The following is a 22,282-nucleotide window of genomic DNA, read 5'->3' on the forward strand; positions in this document are numbered from 1 at the left end:
TATATTTGTCCATGAACATAAGTCCACGTGCATACACATCCATATACAGACACACGCACAGTCATGGGTGCATATGCATACAACATAGCTCTTACATAACATTCAGGATTTGAAGTAAATTCAGTTTTAAATTCTTTTGCAACAAAGATAAAAACATCAAATATGGCCAGTTGTATGAATTTAATGTATTTGATGTTGAAGTGCTTTTGGGGGCGGGGGGCCGGGCCTGGCAGTGCACAAGTGCTGCAATTTCCGTACTCTGAAGTGCAGGGTGGGGGCTCCTTGTTCAAGGGCAGCCTGCGCTACAAAGTAAGATCTGGTCTCTGAAAAAAAAGTGTGCATGTTTGTCAAACTGCCTGCATTTAGTACTGAAGGGATTCAGTTGTAGGAAAATAAGACTACATTAGCCTCTTTTCCCAGGCCCAGTACCTCAGGTTGCCATTTGATTTTGTTCTCTCTCCTCCTTGACCTTCCTGCCCCATTTGATGTAGTTTTATATCTAATGTTGAGCACAAGGGAAGAAAATGCATTTTTTTTCTAGGGAAGGAGTAATAGAAGGGAAGTTTACTTGAGGTTCAATAAATACTTGCATCACTTTCAGATAATTTATAAGAGGATTATGGTAGCCATTCTTTCAGACATACTCACTCTTGGCTCCTAGGCCCATGTCTTTCATCTCCTCCAAATGCTTATGTCAAGTGGAGTTCTTTTCTTTTCCATGAGTGTATCAGTTTCTTCTCTCTCCCCTTCATCAATGAGCCTTTCCCATAAGCTATTGTGGTGCTCTGTAGCTAGATAGGATGCAAGTGGATGAGACTATGGAAAAGAAGAGCTGACTGATGGCTCTGCAGCAGTAAACAAATATTGGTGGTCAGTCTTGAGTGGGCGCTGAGAGTATACCACATCATAACACGGCTTCAAAAATGCTGCACATCATTAACAGAGATGATCACACAGTTTGCAGTTACTTGACTAGGCAGGCAAAATCAAATGATTCTTTTGAATGTGAAAAGGACTGTGGATTGTAATCAGTTGCAAACTGAGAGTCCTATGATTCTGGCTCTTTATGTATTTTAATTTTTACTTTCTTTCTTTGACATTAAGGAAACACACAACAGCGCTGGTATGTTATGGGCCTTTCTTTTTATTTATTTATTTATTTATTTATTTATTTATTATTTTCACAATTGTTATTAACATTTTACATAATTATAAAAATATCCAATGGTAATACCTCCCCACCCCCACACTTTCCCATTTGAAATTCCATTCTCCATCATATTACCTCCCCATTACAATCATTGTAATTACATATATACAATATCAACCTATTAAGTATCCTCCTCCCTTCCTTTCTCCACCCTTTATGTCTCCTTTTCAACTTACTGGCCTCTGCTACTAAGTATTTTCATTCTCACGCAGAAGCCCAGTCATCTGTAGCTAGGATCCACATATGAGAGAGAACATGTGGCGCTTGGCTTTCTGGGCTTGGGTTACCTGACTTAGTATAATACTTTCCAGGTCCATCCATTTTTCTGCAAATTTCATAACTTCATTTTTCTTTACCGCTGAGTAGAACTCCATTGTATAAATGTGCCACATCTTCATTATCCACTCATCAGTTGAGGGACATCTAGGCTGGTTCCATTTCCCCGCTATTATAAATTGAGCAGCAATAAACATGGTTAAGCACGTACTTCTAAGGAAATGAGATGAGTCCTTAGGATATATGCCTAGGAGTGCTATAGCTGGGTCATAAGGAAGATCAATCTATAGCTGCTTTACAAACCTCCACAATGTTATACACAATGGCTGGACCAGATTGCATTCCCACCAGCAGTGTAGAAGGGTTCCTCTTTTTCCACATCCCCTCCAGCATTTATGATCATTTGTTTTCATGATGGTGGCCAATCTGACAGAAGTGAGATAGAATCTCAATGTAGTTTTAATCTGCATTTCCCTGATGACTAGTGACGTAGAACATCTTTTTAGATGCTTATATGCCATTTGTATTTCTTCCTTTGAGAATGCTCTATTTAGCTCCATAGCCCATTTTTTGATTGGCTTGTTTGATTCCTTATTATATAACTTTTTGAGTTCTTTGTATATCCTAGATATAATCTTCTATCAGATATATAGCTGGCAAAGATTTTTTTTCCCATTCTGTAGGTTGCCTCTTTGCCTTCTTCACTGTGTCCTTTGCAGTGTAAAATATTTGTAATTTCATGAGTTCCCAGTGATTAATCTGTGGTTTTATTGCCTGAGCAATTGGGATTGTATTCAGAAAGTCTTTGCCAAGACCAATATGTTGAAGGGTTTCCCCTACATTTTCCTCCAGCCATTTCAGAGTTTCAGGTCTGATGTTAAGGTCTTTAATCCATTTGGACTTAATTCTTGTGCATGGAGAGAGAGAAGAATCTATTTTCATCCTTCTACAGATATATATCCAGTTTTCCCAACACCATTTGCTGAAGAGGCTGTCTTTTTTCCAATGAGTATTTTTGGCACTTTTATCGAATATCAGGTGGCTATAGCTACCTGGACTTACATATGGGTCCTCTATTCTGTTCCACTGATCTACGTGTCTGTTTTTGTGCCAGTACCACGCTGTTTTTGTTACTATGGCTCTGTAGTATAGGTTAAAATCAGGTATGGTGATACCACCAGCCTTATTTTTGTTGCTCAGTATTATTTTAGATATTCGAGGTTTTTTGTGATTCCAAATGAATGTTTGGGTTGTTTTTTCTATTTCCCTGAAGAATGCCTTTGGAATTTTGATAGGGATTGCTTTTGGTAAGATTGCCATTTTCACAATATTGATTCTTCCAATCCAGGAACAAGGAATGTTTCTCCACTTTCTAGTGTCTTCTGCAATTTCTCGCTTGAGTGTTTTAAAGTTGTCATTGTAGAGATTCTTTACATCCTTGGTTAGGTTTATTCCAAGGTACTTTATTATTATTTTTTTTTTGATGCAATTGTGAATGGGAGTGATTCTCTGATTTCATACTCTGTGTGTTTGTTGTTAGCATATATGAAGGCTACTGATTTCTGTGTATTTATTTTGTATCCTGGTACATGCCTGTAGGTTTTGATCAGCTCTAACAGTTTGCTAGTAGAGTCTTTAGTGTCCTTTATGTAAAGAATCATGTCATCTGCAAATAATGATAACTTGATCTCTTCCTTTCCAATTTGTATCCCTTTTATGTGTGTCTTTTGCCTTATTGCTATGGCTACGACTTCCAAAACTATATTAAATAAAAGTGGGGACAGTGGACACCCTTGTCTTGTTCCTGATTTTAGTGGAAAAGCTTCCAGTTTTTCCCCATTTAGCAATATGTTGGCTGTAGGCTTATCATAAATAGCCTTTATTATATTGAGATATGTTCCTTCTATTCCCAGGCTCTGTAGGACTTTATGAAGGGATATTGGATTTTGTCAAATGCTTTCTCTGCATCTTATGAGGTATTCATGTGATTTTTGTCCTACAATCCATTTATATAATGTATTACATTTCTCAATTTGCATATGTTGAACCATCCCTGCATCTCTTGGATAAAGCCTACTTGGTTAGGGTGAATGATCTTTCTTATATATTCTTGTATTCTGTTTGCCAATATTTTGTTGAGAATTTTTGCATCTATGTTCATGAGGGAGATTGGTGTGTAATTTTCTTTTTTGTTCCATCTTTGCCTGGTTTTGGTATCAGGGTGATGCTGGCTTCATAGAGGGAGTTTGGTAGGATTCTTTCTTTTTCTATTTTATGGAAGAGCTTAAGAAGCAATGGTGTTAGTTCTTCACTGAAGATCTGGTAAAATTCAGCAGTGAATCCATCTGGGCCTGGGCTTTTTTTAGTTGTGAGATTATTGATAACAGTTCAGATCTCCATGCTTGTTATAGGTCTATTTAAGTGATTAATCTCATCTTGATTTAATTTAGGTAGGTCATATAAATCAAGGAAATCATCCATTTCTTTCAGATTTTCCTACTTTGTGGAATATATGCTTTTATAGTAAGTCCCTATGATTTTTTGAATTTCTCTGGAACCTGTTGTGATGTTACCTTTTTCATCTCTGATTTTATTAAATTGTGTCTCTTCTCTCATTCTTTTGGTCAGATTTGCTATGGGTTTATCAATCTTGTTTATCCTTCCAAAGAACCAACTTTTTGTTTCATTAATCCCTTGGATTGTTTTTTTTGTTGTTGTTGTTTCTATTTCATTAATTTCTGCCCTAATCTTTATTATTTCTTCCCCTCTACCGATATTTGGTTTGCTTTGTTCTTTTTCCAAGGTTTTAAGGTGAAGCATTAGGTCCTTTACTTGCGACCTTTCTAGTTTCTTAATTTAGGCACTTAAGGCAATAAATTTACCTCTTCGAACTGCCTTGTGTCCCAGAGATTTTGGTATGTTGTGTTCTCATTATCGTTTGACTCTATAATTTTTTTGATTTCCTTCTTGATTTCTTCATTGACCCATCCATCATTTAGTAGTGTATTGTTTAGTTTCCATGATTTTGTGTATGCTGTATAGCCTTTATTGCTACTGATTTGTAGTTTGGTTCCATTGTGGTCAGATAGAATGCAAGGAATTATTTCAATTTTCCTGAATTTGTTAAGATTTGCTTTGTGTCCTAATATATGGTCTATTTTAGAGAATGTTCCATGTGCTGCTGAAAAGAATGTATATTCTGCAGCCTTTGGATGAAATGTCCTGTATATATCTGTTAGGTCCATTCCTTCTATGACCTCATTTAGTCCTGATGCCTCTCTGTTTATTTTTTTCCCCGGGATGACCTGCCAATTGATGAGAATGGGGTGTTAAAGTCACCCTCTGCCACTGTGTTTGGTGTTATCTGTGACCTTAATTCTAATAGTGTTTGTTTGATGAATTTGGGAGCCCCCATGTTAGGTGCATATATGTTTAGGTTTGTAATGTCCTACTGTTGGAGTGTGCTCTTAATCAATGTAAAGTGTCTGCCCTTATCTTTCTTGACTAACGTTGGACTGAAGTCTACCTTGTCAGATATTAGGATAGCAACCCCTGCTTGTTTTCTAGGCCCATTTGATTGAAACACCTTTTTCCAACCTTTCACCCTAAGATATTGTCCATGCTTTGTAGAAAGGTGAGTTTCTTGGAGACAACAAGTTGTAGGATCCTGCTTTTTAACCCAGTCTGCAAACCTATGTCTTTTGGTTGGAGCATTGAGGCAGTTGATATTAAGAGATATTATTGAAAGGTGTGTATTTATGTTTGCCATTTTTTTTTTGTGCTTCCGGTTCTACCTTTGCTCTCTTGTGTTAACTAGTATTTGAGTATTGCCTGTTTTTTTCCAGGTTCCTTATATGTGTGCTTTTCCTTTTCTTCAGCATGGAGGATTCTATCAAGTATTTTCTGTAGAGCTGGTTTTGTCTTGAAATATTCCTTTAACCTGCTTTTGTCATGGAATGTTCTTATTTCTCCGTCTATTTGAATGGATAGCTTTGTTGGATAAAGTAACCTTGGTTGACAGTTGTTATCTTTCAGAACTTGGAATACATCACTCCAAGTCCTTCTGGCTTTTAAAGTTTGTGTTGAATAATCTGCTGTAATCCTGATGGGCTTGCTTTTGTAGGTAACTTGATTTTTCTCTCTAACTGCTTTCAATATTTTTTCTTTGGTGTGTGTGTTTGGAAGTTTGATTATAATATGGCGAGGAGAGGTTCTTTCCAGGTTTTGTCTGCCCGGTGTTCTAAAGGCTTCCTGTATCTGCATTGGCACCTCTTTCCCAATTTGGGGGAAGTTTTCTTCTATGATTTTGTTGAAGACGCCTACTATGCCTTTGGAGTGGAATTCTTCTCCTTCTAGTATGCCCTTAATTCTTATATTTGATCTTTTCATAGTGTCCCAAATATTTTGAAATTCCCCCTCATACTTTTCTATAAGTTTGTCTTTTTCTTTGTTAGCCTGTATCAGATCTGCCACCTGGTCTTCTAGCTTACATATTCTGTCTTCTCCTTCATCCATTCTACTGGTGAGATTTCCTACAGTTTTTTATTTCATTAACTGTGTTCTTCATTGCTAGTAATTCTGACTGGTTTTTCTTTATTATTTCTATTTCCTTATTTATGTCTTGTATTGCCCCCTTTATTTCATGAAATTGGTGTCCTGTGTCTTCTTTGATTCCTTTGATTTCCTTTTTGACTCCTTTGATTTGTTCTCTGACTTCTTTGAACATATTTACAGTCATTCTTTTGAAATCTTTCTCAGGCATTTCCTCCAATTTGTTTTCAAGTTATGGGCCTTTTCTGAAGCTGAATCTTTGGAAGGAAGTCTTGGTTGGTCTTTTGGTATCTCCATGCCTGTTGGATGGTTACCTTGCATCTTCGTTTTTTCATTATTTTCCTTCCTTGTCCGCTGGTGCTCATAACCAGAGAAAATGAGTGGCTTCCCTGCTTAGGCATGCTCAACACTCAGAGAATGTGCCATGTGTATCTTCACACATATGCTGTGCATGCCTTCATACATGCTTGGGAGATTGTGGGTTAGAAGGCTGAACTCACTGTTTTATCTGGAATCAAATATTACCATATGTGGAAATTTTTATTTATGGCAATAGTTAAAGTAAGAGTTTTAGGAGTTACTAATTTAAAAAAACATATGGTGAGAAAAATTGATACCTTTAATCTAAAAGTGATAAGTTATCTAAATCTTTGTATTCATTGTCTCCGGAGATCTTTATTTTTCCCCCTCAAGGTTCATCTTGTCAAAAAAAGTACTATAGTGGCATTCAGGCTTGAGAGAAATGTGTGTGCGTGTGTGTGTGTGTGTGTGTGTGTGTGTGTGTGTGTGTGTATGTTTGTATTTACCCCCTCCACACACATACACATACAGGCACAACTCAACAAATACTCAATAAATACAGTTGCTCCATGTCCAACTCTGAATTTTTCAAATTTATTCAGAACCTACAGTTGTGGTTTTTTTTTTTAAGTTTAATTTTTTATTCTTATTAAAAACTATGGGGACTTTATTTATTTATTTTAGAGCAACAGAGAGAGAAGGGGGAGGGTGAGGGAAAGAGAGGCGAGTGCCAGGGCCTCTAGCCACTGCAAATAAACTCTATATGCCTGTGTGCCCTTGTACATCTGGCTAACGAGGGTCCTGGGGAACTGAGCCTTGTACCAGTGTTCTTAGGCTTTATAGGCAAGTGCTTAACCTTAAGCCATTTCTCCAGCCCACAGTTGTGGTTTTTATTTGTGTAAGCTACTATAATTTAAGTGTTAACTTTGGGCTTTTCGTTCTGAATTCAAAAATGAGGGTTATCAAAATGTGCTTCTATTTTTCTTGATATTTAAGTTGAAAGAAAAGAATAAGAAGGCTGGGAACAAGGCACAGCAGGTAAAAGCACTTGTTGCCCTCATATAACAAGAATCAGGCATGGCCGCGTGTGCTTTTAATGCCCGCACAGGGGGTGGGAAGGTGGAGACAGGAGGATTTCTGGGGTTCGAGCTCCAGGTTCAGTGAGAGATTGTCTGAAAGAAATATGGCAGAAGAGCGACAGAGGAAGACAGTTGGCATCTTCCTGTGGCCTCCATATGTGGGCAGGGGGCACATGTATCTGTTGTGTATACAGCACACACACCAACACACTCACACACTACTCACATATGCACACCAAAGTAAAGAATAGAGGGATGTGATCATTCAGTCATTAATACGCTCAGTACTGTCAGCAGATGGAACTCTGCAAGACTAAACTGTCACTGAACCAGGTTCATTATGAAGGAGCAAGACTTGGCTTCACTGAAAAGAAGTCTCTTTCTCTTATTTGTTTGTGATGCCAAGGATCAAACCCAGAGCTCAGACGTGCTGGGCAAATGCCCTGTTACTGGAGCCCTGTCCCTAGCGTTGGATTTGAGACAGAGGCTGGCTGCGAAGCGTAGGCTGGGCTGGAGCTCTTCAGCCTCCTGAGTGCAAGGATTGCAGGTACACGTGCCTCTGTGCCAGCCACTGTCCAGGGCCTTAGGACCTTCTGCAGACAGTGTGCCAAGGGCTTGTGTGAGAAGCTTTCTAATTCTGCGGTATGGCCTACTTTGTACATATTTTCATTTGTACACATAGCATCTGGCAATACAGACTGGTGTAATTGTGTCCACATGCTTTGTCTTATAAAGTAGAATAAAAGCTGCTTGCAGATAGGGATTGCTCTTGACTCTGTCGCTCCTCTCAAGGGAAGTACAGCTTCTAAGTGGTAAGACAAGCCTGAGAGTAAAAGATCCACTTTTTTTCTTCTTTAGTTGTAGCATTGTTGTCGATGACAACAATAGTTATTAAGACAAACTTACTTGTTCCTACCAACTGATTAAATAGGTTCTATTGTTGGCAGCTTGAGAGATGGCTCAATGTACAAAGGGGATTGCTATGTAAGTACGAGGACCTGAGTTTGTATTCCCAGCACCCGTGAGCAGCGATGCATGCCTGTAATCTAAGTGATGAGGAGAGGGAGATAGGAGAATCTCCAGAACTTTCTACCTATCTAATCTAGCTGAATGAGTGAGCTCCAGGTTCATTCAGAGATCCTATCTCAAAAAATAAGGTGGAGAGTAATGAAGCAAGACACCCGATACCAACCTCTGCCTCCACATACATATGTATGCACATACGTGATCACCTGTACACATACATGTACACACATCCTAGCTGCTGTGGTGGTCACCATGCAACAGATGAAACCAGCGCGGTCAGTGTAGGTAAGTAACTAGCTGGAAGACACACTAGCAGCTGAGTTGCTGGGACATCGCCAGGTGGTCTTGTTAGGCCCTGGCTTCCCTGTGCCTCTTGCTGAGATGCTGTTGGTAGCAATTGGCCTCCATCTCTAGCAGCTCCATGGGCTGCTGCCTTTCCCCTATCCTGAACAGGGTTGTGATTCCTCTGGGTTTGCGTTGCTCTTTCAGAGTTTTCTTTTGTTTCCTTCCTCCTCCTTAGGTCAAGTACAAAAGAGATTTTGAAGAAAGCAAAGGAAGGGGCTTCAGCATTGTGACTGACACGCCTGAGTTGCAGAGGCTGAAGAGGACTCAGGAGCAAATCAGCAATGTAGGTGCCCTTCCCTCCACGGTGTGGCAGCTCTGGTGTCGCCCGGATGGGGATGGCGATTAGGCAGGGGCTGGCCCTGTTGCTGTGGAAGCTGAGGACTACTTAGTCTACTGTGAAACACTCCAGTTTCATCCTTGTCTTGATAGATCTCTGCCCTGATTTCATCACAGTTATCTGTAGCCTAACAGTTATTATAACACATATCTTTTTCTTATAATTTGAATGGTTCTTAAATTTTGAATTTTGCCGAAAGAAGATTTTTGTAATTAAATGTAAAAACTTAACATTTTTTTCCTGTGGATAATCATATAAAATATATATCATGTTATTATATATATTATCATATAACATATATAATGACATTGTTATATATGATGATAAAACCTCATATGTATAAGATTAAAGTATAGTGAAAAAATTTATATTTGATAATTATGAGCATATGGCTTAACATTTTAGATATTTGTTGAATCATGTTATATCTGATTTTTGAGATAAACATTTGTACACTTAGTTACTTTCTACTTGAAAGCTATATTCTTTACAGTAATAATTTTTATAACAAAAATTGAGACGAGCAGAAGTTGAAGGCATACTGAAAACAGGAAAATGTTAAGTTAGCATTTATCAAAGGTGGGTAAATAGCTCATTGTTAAGTTTTGTAATTCATATGTATGATTCTGTTTCTTCCAAAGTGGTATATGAAGTGTGTCAAAATGTTTTTTTTTCCCACAGATATTTGGGTCAATTTTGACATCCAGAAGGAAATATGAGTGACAATTGTCAGATGTGTGTGTGATGAGCAAACACACAAAACTCATACCATTTGTTTATGAGACTGTGTTTGTTGTTCAAGCAATTTGTGTATCTGCTTGTCATATGTGCTATAGCCTTGGTTTCTAGAAAATGTTTAATTAGCAGATGGATTTAAACTCACTGAAGCTGGGCCCTGATCATGAGATATGTACATAAATATATGTGCACACACACATTTTGCCGATATTTGTAGTATGTACTTCGCAAAAAACTTGTCTTAAGCTCAAAGCCATCAATATTTGATGTTTAAAACTTTTATTTAGAGGGTTGGAAGAAGCTTTGATCATACTCTAAGGTGTTCCATTGAATGTCAAGACTTGTTTTCGGTGAAGAGAAAGACTTGACGAGCTCCCGACACACACCCTGGTTCTCCTTCTGGTTCCACCAAGTGCCCATCTGGAATGGTGAAGCTCCCTTACCTCACTCTTCTTCCTGGTCAAAAACCTTTTCTTATGTTTGTCAATGTAAATTAGAGATACAGTCCTCTGGCAGTTATATTCAATCACATTTCTTTATTTGATCCATTTTTGGAGATGAGAAAAGGCAATGTTGCAAAAATCAGTTATAACAAATCTTCAACAAGCATAGAAATTTCTCAAAGAAGTAAACAGTTCTACATAAGGCATCCATGTGACAGCAAACATGAGAATTACAGTTCATTCAAAGGTAAGCTTTTTAATTTATATTTAAATTAAGTCAATGTTCATAATTAACTAGAAAAGAACTGATTGTTTCACTAACCTTTATCATTAGCAGGAACATACATTTTATTCAATACCAGAGGTCGTTTGCAGATCCATTCTTAATTATTCAAAACCTCTTATAATGAAGGTATGTATTAATTTGTATTTACCATATACATAGTAGCCTATACAAAATACCAATAGATTATAGCCTATTAAGTTATATAATAATCAATTTTGAAAACATCTGATTTAGAAAACATCTTAAAAAAGACAACCTTTTTACAGTCTCTTGATATTAGCAATTGTGACAGTCTGATAAGAGTTATTTTAGCTGTGATGAGGCTTATTAATTTTTGGATTGCAGTAAAATAATATTTCACAGTATATTTGTTAAAATCCACTGTGAAATATTCCAAGGTTTGGTGAATTTATTATTTATTTATAATTTATTTCTATTAGAAATTTAACTTGGTCTACAAAATGCTTTTATTAGTCTCATCTTCCATGCTATTTTCATTTAAACCTAATGAACAATAATGGCTAAGACAGGCATATTTTTTGCTTTTTCAAGGTAGGGTCTTGCTGTAGTCCAGGCCGACCTGGAATTCACTATGTAGTCTCAGGCTGGCCTCGAACTCATGGTGATCTTCCTACCTTTGCTTCCTTTGCTGGGATTAAAGGCATGTGCCACCACTCCTGGCTTTAGAGAGGTATTTTCACTGTTGCCTGGATTAAGTCTATTTTGAGAAGAAGAAGGTGAGCAAGTGTCTAGACTGGGTTAGTCCTAGAATCTTCCTGCTGGAGCTTCTGGGATTAGAACTGGGGGCTGTGGCGTTTAGTCATAGATTGATGTAGCTGGGTGAGATAAGTGGTTTTTACTATCTCTATTTTTCCTTTGGCTCCACTTTCTCAGTTTGCTTTTAGTTCATTTTTATCTTTGAACATTTCATGGCTCTTTCCAAGCTGCTGTTCATGTCTTTGGATTGAAGAAAGTAGAAAGACATGATGTAGTTAATTTAATGACAACTCCTCGGTGTTTGGGGTAATATGTTATGGATGAATGGGCATTTTGATTGCTTGTGTCTGTATTTGTGTCAGTGTTATGGAATATTTTTAGCCACTGTCATGCTCATCTGTCTAAAATTTAAAATCCTTTGGAAATACCCACTGTGTCGGCAAATGTTACTGAGGTGTGGGGTAAAGCAGAACTATAAATTTCAAATTGTGTGTAATAAAAGAAATGAGTGGGTTAGCTCTGCCTTCTTGCTTTTGGCACCTGTAATGACAACATATTGGATATGGATGATTTATTAAATACTGCCATCTAAGATTCTTCCACTATGTTACCCAGTATAGATTCAGAATGAACAAGAGCTGGGTTTCAGAATTGACTTAATGGTTGGAAAGAAACAGAACATAGCTTTAAAATAAAGTTCTTTTTTTTTTTTCCCAGTGACATTGCAGAAGACATATTCATTTTATTCAGTGTATTTACATTTGGATGGAGTTATACTGGCTACTTAGGCACTGGCCATCGAAACAAGCATTAAACGAAGTTAGGATATGCAGTTGAGTCATTTCACTGAAGATAAGGCTTCAAAGTTTCAATTATAGCATTCGTTGCTGATTTAGGAAGTGTGTCCTTTGGAGTTTCACAATTAAGTCCCTTAGTTGCCATCTGTCCCTATCTTTTCCCCCCAATTCTGGAGTGTGAATTCAGAAATGTCCTTATGCATCTTTGTGTTTTTTTTTTTTTTTAAATGTTTCAGGAAGATGTTCTAAAAACACAATGTACAGATAGGTTTGAGTGGAGGAATACTATGCCTGTCAGTAATACTAAAAAGTAAAACCCCTTTGTCCTTTTTACATAGCCTCAGCTTATAGGGGTTATCCAAATCTCAGTTGCTGGTTTTGGTGGTGCCCACCTGTAGGTTTCTAAGCAGAGGGCACCGGGGGTGCTGTGCGCCAGCAGAATGCTCTGCAGGTGTTGCTGGCTAGTGCGGCTGCCCGGACGACGGCTGCGCTTCCTTCTGTCTGCTGACCCCCTCGAGGAGCTGCGCTCCAGCTCGCAGAGGCTGTCTGCGGATATGCGGTGCAGTGAAGCCCAAGCGTATCTTTAGAGTATGTGCTGTAGGTAATATCTAGGTACCTATTTTTAATTTTTTTTTGGGGAGGAAGAGGAAAGAAGAAACCAATGAGAAAATCACATATGTTATAGATTGATTGAAACAGAAAGTGCACCATTATTGGATTTGTCAGGACTGTGCTTGTCCTTGACACAATGGGAAAAGTTTTGTGTGCCCACGTAAGTGATTCTGTGTCCTTACATCACTTCCCTACAGACTATGTCATGTTTTCCATGCCCTATTTCCTTTGCCCTGTCAATACCTATAATTTTGATTATATATCCTGTTAAGTATGCTTTTTTGTTACCACTTTCAGTTTAGCATACCCATTCATAACAGAGGCTTGCTTGCTTTGCAAGCAGAGTTAAGATCAAAACCTTTGTGTAATTTGATATTTAAATGTAATTAATTCTAACTTTTTTCATATAACCTCATAATTTTTCATTGACCTACAAGGTAAAATAAATTATATGCTCATTAATAAGCTTACATAGATACTGCTGATTTAGTTCCCCAAGACTTTGTGAGTTAGCTTCAAAATGTTAGATTATTAGAACTAAGCATTGCCTAATAATTGAATATCGTTTCTATGGATTATTAAAAGATTCAATTCAAAGTTAGGTTGAGTGCAAGGGTGAATGTGTGAGGGTAGAATGATTATCTAGGGATTTGGTATCTGCTTGTAATTTAAATAAATCATTTTGACAGAGACTGACTGTAACCATATTTAGGCTGCTGACAGTGTGAAATTGAGTTGTATGGTGGACAGAAGACAGGCAGTCAAAAAAAAAAATCCCCAAAGGCAAAATTTGTTATGTAATTGGGTCAACTCATGCATGAGAAATGCATGCTAATTGTAAACTGGTGGCAAAATTATCCTGTAGGAGGCAATTAGGTCTTGTATGAATCAGAACGACTGACATAGAAGTTTCTTTTTATATTTAGCAAACATAAAAAGGAGTTTCTTTTTTTAAGAAGCAGAAGATAAAAATTAGATAGGCATTCAGTGCTCAAATGGATTACTTACTAATTTTCTTCCTAATATAAGAAATGTTAACGTTTATAACTAAGGAATAATTTATATGGAAACTTCTGATTTTGAATACTTACTATAGTTTGAAAGGAAAATGGATGACATTTTATTATAACTTATAATTGTGTTTTTTAACATAGTGTTGCCTATGAGGTTGATGGCTAAGATATAAACCCTCTAAAGCTCAAATTAAAAACAAGTATTTTTATTTGCAAGCAGAGAGAGAGAGAGAGAGAGAGAGAGAGAGAGAGAGAGAGAGAGAGAGAGGGGGAATGGCACACTAGGGCCTCTAGCCACTGCAAATGAAATCCAGATCCACGGACACTTTTAGCATCTGGCTTTAAGTGAGTTCTGGGGGAATTGAGCCCAGGTTTTTATAAAGCTCTAATTTTTAGATTACCTCTAGTTCTTCTCAACTAGTAACACCAATGTTATACCACGTTGTAGTGGGCCAGGAGTGCTATTTTTGAAGGAAGAGATCAAATATGTTAACGAAGATGATAGAGCAATGGCAATAGCACATTTTTCTTACTATGTCCAATATATGCTCATGAATATTCATTTACTTTGGAGAACAATATGTTTAATCAGACCCACTGAATAGAATCTTTCCTTAGAGAAACAATTTCTAGAGGGATACTTATACTTTCATGGGAAAAGTATATGGGGAATGACCTATTGGCTCTTCCTTACCCATTCATGGATTCCCTCATGCCCAATTTTGCTTTATTTTTCCATGTCAAGTAGAACTTCAAAGGCCTATTTCTTCTTTTTATCCTCAGATTTTTTTAGCCACCGTCACTTAAAGAAACATTTACATCCCAGACTAGTAATTGCTTGTGCATGGCAAGAGCAGGGGTTAAAATGCCACTAAGTGCAGGAAAGGTTTGGGACTCACCACAGAATACAAGAATTAGCACCTGTGATTTCTGCTTGGAGACAGAGGCGAAGGATCTAACAAATGATTGATTAAGACACTTCTCTTATGAAATTCTTTCTCTCCATCCCTTTCAGTTCACTGTTTTTGGGTCATTTTCCTGTGTCATTTCATGCAGTAATTTTTTTCTTATTATATTTTACTTATTAGAGAGAGAGAGAAAGAGGCAGATACAGAGGGGCCACTACTTTGATCAAGATAGTCTGTCCTTTAAATCTTTTCATCCTGATTCCAAGGAACCTACACAATTGCCCTCAGCTATTTCCTAGCTTGTTTTCATTTCCTGTCAATTTCACTGTTTGCCCATTTCATTTTGGCCTGGACTTATGTTCTGAACTTTTGCATGGATCACTTCTTGTTTAGACCAATTTCACACTATCTTAAATGACATCCTGACCTCCTGACCAAGACACACACTCAGTGGCCAGCTACAGTGGTCTTCCTCACCTCTGAATTATAATTAGTATAGTGCTTTATAATGTATGACTGTTACTTATACCACTCATGCATTATAGCTCACATTTGGTTATAATTAGCATTTCATATGTCTAAATATCTTCATTAAACTCAGGTAGGTGAAGATCACGTTGTTGTCAGTTTGTTTTATGTGTCTCCAAGAATGCTTGTTATAGTGCTCTGGACTTGGTTTGCTTGTTACCGTCTGGGTTAAGGATACGTCCCTATCTCTGTCCCTTGCATGGGTTTCTAGCACAGCCTCTGGACTGTTTCCTTTCACTGTGCTGTCACTGCTCCTTGTTTGGTCATTCTGCATATAGTTTCTTGCAAATTCATTTGATTATGCCATTGTTGTGTTTAGAATCTGCCCATAGCTAACCTTTTACATGAAAGTTAAGGCTCTCTATGGTTTAGTGATAACTGAGACCCTGAACTTAGATGGCCTTCCAGCCCCCAGCACCCCATGCTTCTTCTGTCTGGAAGGCTCTTTGCCCCTCTTCCCATCCACCCTGGCTCAGAGGCTCCAGACCAGTCCCTGATGTTGAGCTCTGTGCCACCTGTCTTGCAGACTGCTTCATAGCTACATTCTAGTCTCCACTCCCATAGGGGCTGTGCTCCATGAGGGTGTGACCTAATGTGTTGCTAAAGTTGAAAGCAACTGAATTGGTACTTTTATTCCTTCCTCTTTTTTTTTTTTCTGAAGAGTTTTTGTTTTGCATCTACTTCTCAGTCTTGACACTTTAAACCTTTCCTGGGATAAGTGCCACAAGAGAGAACAGAACTAGTATTTCCTTTGATGCAAGATCACCCATGCCTAAAGTGGTGCTTGATATACAGCAGATGTCAAGCAAATGCTTATTGAATAGATGAATGAGGCGGTGGTTTTTAAAATAACAGCTACTTTTGTATATTCTTTCTCATGAAACCCCTGTCTGCAAGGGTACTCACTTGTAAAAATTAAAAAGCCAAGCATGGTGACACATGTTTGTGATCCCAGTGCTGGTCAGGCAGAGACAGGTGGGTCCCTGGAGCTCCCTTGCCAGCCATTTTAGCCTGATTAGTTCTAGGCCATTAGTTGTAAGTGAACAACTCTGTCTCTAAAGGGTGGATGATAGTTGAAGATTAATACCCAGAGTTTCCTTCTGGCTGCCATATGTATTTGCACACAGGTACACAAAAGTTTTGAATTTTGACATTCTCTTTCATGCTGCTTCAAAATATTTACTTTTCATTTTGTGCTGCTTGGGTACTCAGGGTATTCAGTGAGTCCTGTAATTTTATTGAAAGATTGTATCAATATGTCTCCAGTAAGTCATAGCCTCTGTCTCCCTAATGTGTCTCCTAAGATTTTCATTCTGTTGAAAAGTGCATGGGCTGCCACTAATCTAAGGCACTGTTGTCAGAGACCTTCTTCAGGTATCTAACTGAAGTCTCTACAAGTTTAGTACTCACAACATCTGCATGGTTTGTATATTCCCTATTTTTGATCTTTGGCAAAATACCTGACAGAAGTCACTTACAGGAAGAAGGGTTTATTTTGGCTCATGACTCAGAGGCTCTCAGTCCACCAAGGCAGGGAAGGCGTGGTAGTGACAGGACCTCTACACACAGCCACAGCGTCTTCGCGTCTCAGTGGCTCAAGAAGCAGAGTTCTGGTTGGAACCCAAATTGGTAGTCACCTCCAAGACCTGCCCCTAGTGTCGAATCTGTGCTACCCAGACTCCATGTCCCAAGGAATGGACAGCCCCTTAAAACAGTACCACTGGGGACCAGGGGACCACCTGAGTACATGAGCTTATGGGGGTCATTTCATATTCAAACTGCTGTCACAAAACTGTCACAGACTGGGTGGCTAAAACAATAGACGTTTATTTTTTCCACATTTATAGGACCTGAATCCTAAGGCCAAGAAGGTCTGGGTTCTGGCAAGAGTTCCCCCTTACCTTGCAGGCTGTTGCCTGTTATTTATGTGACCTTACCCTGGTATTTGCAGGGGTCAGTGAGGGGAGAGCTGGTGTCTCCTCTTCTTATAGGAACATCAATCTAATGGAGTGGAGACTCTACCCATGTAATCTCACTTAACCCTGGTTAGATCCCTAAAAGCTCTTTCTACAAATGCACTCACGTTGGTGGCTGGGGCTTGAGTGTATGTCCACAAGAGGACAGAGTGTAGCATAGTCTGCATGTATCACAGGGATATTCTGAGGTGACTTTGGTAAAGGTGGTTGGAAAGCTCTACATGAGGATATAACTGAGCTGTGATCACATCAGTTTATAGCCTTCTATTTGCTCCATTCCAGAAAACTTTTACCCTCCGGTTTTAATTTTTTCTCCTGTTTTTAACTTGAACAGTCTTTAAAAAGTATTCCTGTTGGATCCAATTTCCAAACCCCAAACCTTGTTTTATTTATGGTTTTGAGCTATTGTCACATGTGGTTCAGAATACAGACTTTGCATGCCCTGGCCAGGCAGTTTGGTTTGGGCAGATTTGAATGACAACGAGAACAGGGAATTGAGACAAAAGACAGAAACCTGCCCACATTACTGGGAAGTCTAATAAAGACTAGTCTTTTCAGAAAATGTCTTCATTTATAGCCCAGTATGCAGAATTCAAACTTAGAAAGTGTCTAAATTTTCTTCCAGGTTTCATTTTATTTTGGAATAAATGGCAAGAATATTCTGAATGTTAAAGTAAAGCTGACAGTCTTACATCAGCGTTTTTGTACTCCTGACTATCATTAATAATTACAATTTCAGTGGATTTGAGAGGTGAGTTTTAAACTTGCTTTGTTTAACTTTCTTAGCAATAGTAACACTTGCCTATTTTAGGTTATTATAAAGTCATTATTCAAGGGAGCCATTGTACAAATACAATTCAACCTGGTGTTAACCCAAGATCAGTGTGTATAATTAGAGAACATGATTTGGATATTGGAAGTGCATGTGTGTATGATGTGTTCAATATTTCACATTTAATTTTCCTAGGATTATGTCAAGAAAGTTGCACTTCTTTGTGTTTTTGCTCATGCTTTCTTCTGTGGCTTTATTTTATGCCGTGATCAGTAGCCTCACTACTCTTTTCTGGGCAGTCAGTCCTGCATGCTGTTGTACAAAGATAGCTCTGGATTTTGACTTAAGGTCCTGTGGCTCATGTGGAGACTTCCAGACTTATTGAATTCAGAGGACAGGGAAAGAATGCTGTCAATTTTCCTTTTGTGGCTATGCTGACTGTAACAAAATCAACTTTTAACCTTTTAAATTAAACTTGGTATTAGTACATTCTTACAATTACAGAATTACTCAAATTTAGCTGTGTTTAAGCAGGCTAGAAAAGGTATGTGGATTTAGATAAAAAGATAAAATTACTCAGAAATTAAGCTCCTCAACCTTTTCTTATTCAGTGTTGGGGGTCATCCTAGGTAGGTGCTCTGCCACTGAGCTATAGCCCTGGACTCATTCATTGTGGATTTAGAGAATTATTTCCCCTAAAGTGCTTTAAATATTTATTTTTGTTATGTAATTGTTGCGTAGTCTTTGGGGACAAGCTGCAATTCCTAGTTTTACTTGTTTTTAGAATCAGGTTCCTCCTTTGTTCACAGGCTGGTCTCAAATTCCTGGGTTCAAACAACCCTCTTGTGTCAGCCTCTTGAGTAGCTGGAACCCTGCTCTGCATTGACCCCTGTGCCCTGTTTCAGTTTGATGATTTAATCTTCCAGAATGTGGTGCTTTGATGAGAAAGTTGAAGTTGCTTTCACAGTTGTCTTGAATGAGCACGTGTTTTTCAGTAGACATAGGCTACGGGCTTCACACTATAGCAGGTCTTTTGGTTTCATGAGAAAGAAACCACTTTTGATGCTCACACGGGGACGCATGGAGTATCCCAGAGAGGAGCTAGTGGAGGAGGGCACATTAGAAAGTTTATGAGGGAGAAGAAAGGAGAGATGAACATACCAAGGGAGAGGGACATTCTTGTAGGGTGCATAGAGAAATACCATTACTAAATTATGAGTTGAGGCAAGATGGGTGGCTAAAGAAACAAATCTATTTTTTAAATTTTTATTTATTTATTTGAGAGAGAGTGTACCTGCGTGAGTCGGCTCACTCTTTTGCTACTGTTTTCCTCCTGCTGTGGGAGTGGCGACCTCCCGCCTCTTCTTCTGCCGTGCTGTCGCCTGACCTCGTGGAGCCAAAATAAATCCTTTTCTCCTACACACTGCTCCTGGTCAGGTAGTTGAGCACTGTGAAGGCAACTACAGCAGTGCTTAGGAAAAGTTAAAAAGTAAAAAGTAAAACTATATTTTTCATTTGTCTTTCCTCCTTCCTCCAATTTTATAGTGTTACTTAAATTTTGAGTCTTTCATGGCAGGACTGATAATATTAAGAAACCATTTTCCCCTTTAAAAGCATGCACATGTCTGAAATAGCTGCCTGTGCATAGGCCATGTGTGTGCTTTCACACATACGAAGAGTGCTCGTGTGTATTTTGACTACAAAGCTGGTGAGGAGAAATGGAAAGACTGATGCGTGGGGTTTGGTTTCTGTCTTCAGTGTTCTTGGCCCAGTCTGTGCTGATAACGAACCACTGGGATGTCCCCTCAGTGCTGTGGGGTCTTTTCCTGCCAAATATTGTTCTCTTGTAAGATTAAATGGCTGAATCAGTGTGGCCTGAATCTTGATCCTGCTGAGAATATTAAGACTCCCGCAGGCTGTTACACAGATTAGCTGGTGAGAGCTCTGTTGGAAAAATAAAGTGAGTTTCTCTAAATGAATTTAACAACTGCTGTGAACCTTTTTGTGTCCTCCAGCATGAGTGTGTGTGCTGGCAGTTAACCATTTATTTCCCTCATTTGCTCCCAAAGTTGCTTTAGTTCACCCTGTGCATTGATTGAAAACAGTTTCATAACTTTATTTCACATACATGCTTTGCCAGATAAGCCATGTGAGATATTAAATGACTAAGTATCGTGAAGTGTAACTTATTATTTACTTGATTTCCTTAAGGAAAAGAAGTGGTTTTTTTTTTTTTTTTCTTGAATTTTCAAAATGAAAAGGCTTTGGTGTAGCTGATCGGATTTGGTGAACCACACTACTGTGTTATAAGTAAATGGGTTGGCATGCTGCCTCCAACTGTAGGCTTTATATTGCTGGTTGAAAACATGTGGCGCACCGGCAAGAAGTGCTGGTGTGTGTAACTGTATGGCACTCCAGTCATCGCTCCACTGCTATTTCTGCTTCTAGGGCCAGCTTAAAACTTAGCTCTGAATTCTACCAAGATTATGATGCTTCATAAATGGAATAAATTCTGAAATGAAGAACAGTTCTGTATTCTGAAGCACAGAGCACCTAAAGTAACTAAAAGTGTGTTAGGTTGTCTGTCATCTTCTGTGTAACTGTGTTTCCTCTGCTTTCGGGACCCTTCCTCACGTATGTCTGGGGCAGGTGCCCAGGGAATCATTCCGCCTGCTTCCCGGGCTATTCTCCTCAGTCTTCTGACACTTTGTGGTTGTGATTTCGTAGGAGAAACATCTGTAATTGATTTGCACATTGCACATTGCAAAGTATACCACCATCATGATCAATAACTACTAAGTTTATCAGTGCTACTTAAACCTTTACAGATGGCTCCATAGATATTTTTTTTTAATTGGGACTACAATAATATTCTTTCAACAAATATTTAGTTACATTATTGGTGTTTATTCATTGCCTGTATTATACTGAAAGCTGGGGGAAATGTGAGTCCAAGAGACGGCTGGAGAAGACAGGAGCAGTGTTGATTTGACGGCTTTCTGCTGACCTAAAATAGCCTCTGTCCTTCTTTTGCCCTAGTAAGCAAAGATAGGAGGCTGTTAGACAAACTGCCACCTGGTCTCAATCCTGTGCTTTCTGAATACTTCTCAAGCTAGCTTTCAATTCTCTTGACGTTGTCGGTCAAGACTAAGGGACAGCACTGACATGTGCTTATCTCTAGTCCAGTGTACTGTTTGTTTTGGATATATGCCTTTGGATCATGTGCATAGGCATTTCTGAAGTTTATAGGCATTCAGAAATTCAAAACATGGCTCCTAAGTATTGAACTGTAAATCCTTTAAAATATCATCAGTAACTCAAAAAAAAAATTTATCCACAAGTAGACAAAAGAATATATGTGCTATCCTTAGTCAAACTCCACTGGCATTTCTGTGCTTAGAATCCTTGATCCAGTCTCCTAAGATTATACCCCTTTAAAATAGGAACTACATCCCACATCCTAAATGATCTGTAGAGACTTGTGTCCAGTTTAAAGAATAGTAGTAATAAAATTAGTAGTCTTGTACCTACCATTTAGCTTGAGAAATAGAAATTTGAAAAGCCTTTGTAAGCCCTCATGTTCCTCTAAGAGGTTTCCTTGGTTAGCTCTTAGCAACACAAGGGCTATAGCTGTAGTGTGTTGTGTGTGTGTGTGTGTGTGTGTGTGTGTGTAGTCCATGCTGGCCTCAAATTCATTATCCTATTGCCTCAGCTTCTCAAGTGCTGTGATTATAGGCCTGGGCCACAATGCCTGGCTTCACAGCTTCTCAAAAAGAGAGATTTTTGCTGGGTGTGGTGGTGCATGCCTTTAATCCCAGCACTAGGGAGGCAGAGGTAGGAGGATTGCCATGAGTTTGAGGCCACCCTGAGACTACATAGTGAATTCCAGGTCAGCCTGAGCTAGAGTGAGACCCTGCCTTGGGAAAAAAAAAAAAAAATTTCTTGTGAACTGATGCCAGTATCATATAATCATATGAAAATCTAGTTCCCATGTTGGGACAAAGTATGGATTTTGTGAACTGATGGAAAGATCATATAGTCATATAAAAATCCACTTCACATGTAGGAGCAAAGTATGAATGTTGTAAAAACATCATTGACTTCTTGTACCATGGGAGCACCTATAGCCTGTAAGGGGTATCCAACGGTACCCTAACACCCTGATTTCAATGTGTAGGATACAAGCATGAGGCTGTCAGTCGCTGAGCTATGCACATGTGTCTGTAATTTGGAAAGATGGACGGAAAATTTTATGAATTCATGAAGAGCTCACATTGTTTTGGATAGCTTTCATGTTAGTTATTTCATTTTTCAGGTTTTTTTTCTATCAAACTCTAGAAATAATTGTCACTTTGGCCATGTTACAAA

The 22,282-nt window shown here is 38.6% G+C and overlaps 1 protein-coding gene across 2 annotated transcripts in view; it reads left to right on the forward strand.

The window, feature by feature from the left end:
* The window catches only part of Nebl (nebulette), a 443,662-nt gene that overhangs the window by 263,940 nt on the left and 157,440 nt on the right, over positions 1 to 22,282 (forward strand). For both annotated transcript variants that reach the window (XM_045134970.1, XM_045134969.1), the window contains exon 4: positions 8,963 to 9,070. In XM_045134970.1, coding sequence (XP_044990905.1) covers positions 8,963 to 9,070 — 108 coding nt within the window. The remainder of the gene's footprint in view (positions 1 to 8,962; positions 9,071 to 22,282) is intronic.

This window comes from Jaculus jaculus, chromosome 15, assembly GCF_020740685.1.
Source record: "Jaculus jaculus isolate mJacJac1 chromosome 15, mJacJac1.mat.Y.cur, whole genome shotgun sequence".
In the NCBI taxonomy this organism is placed as follows: Eukaryota; Metazoa; Chordata; class Mammalia; order Rodentia; family Dipodidae; genus Jaculus; species Jaculus jaculus.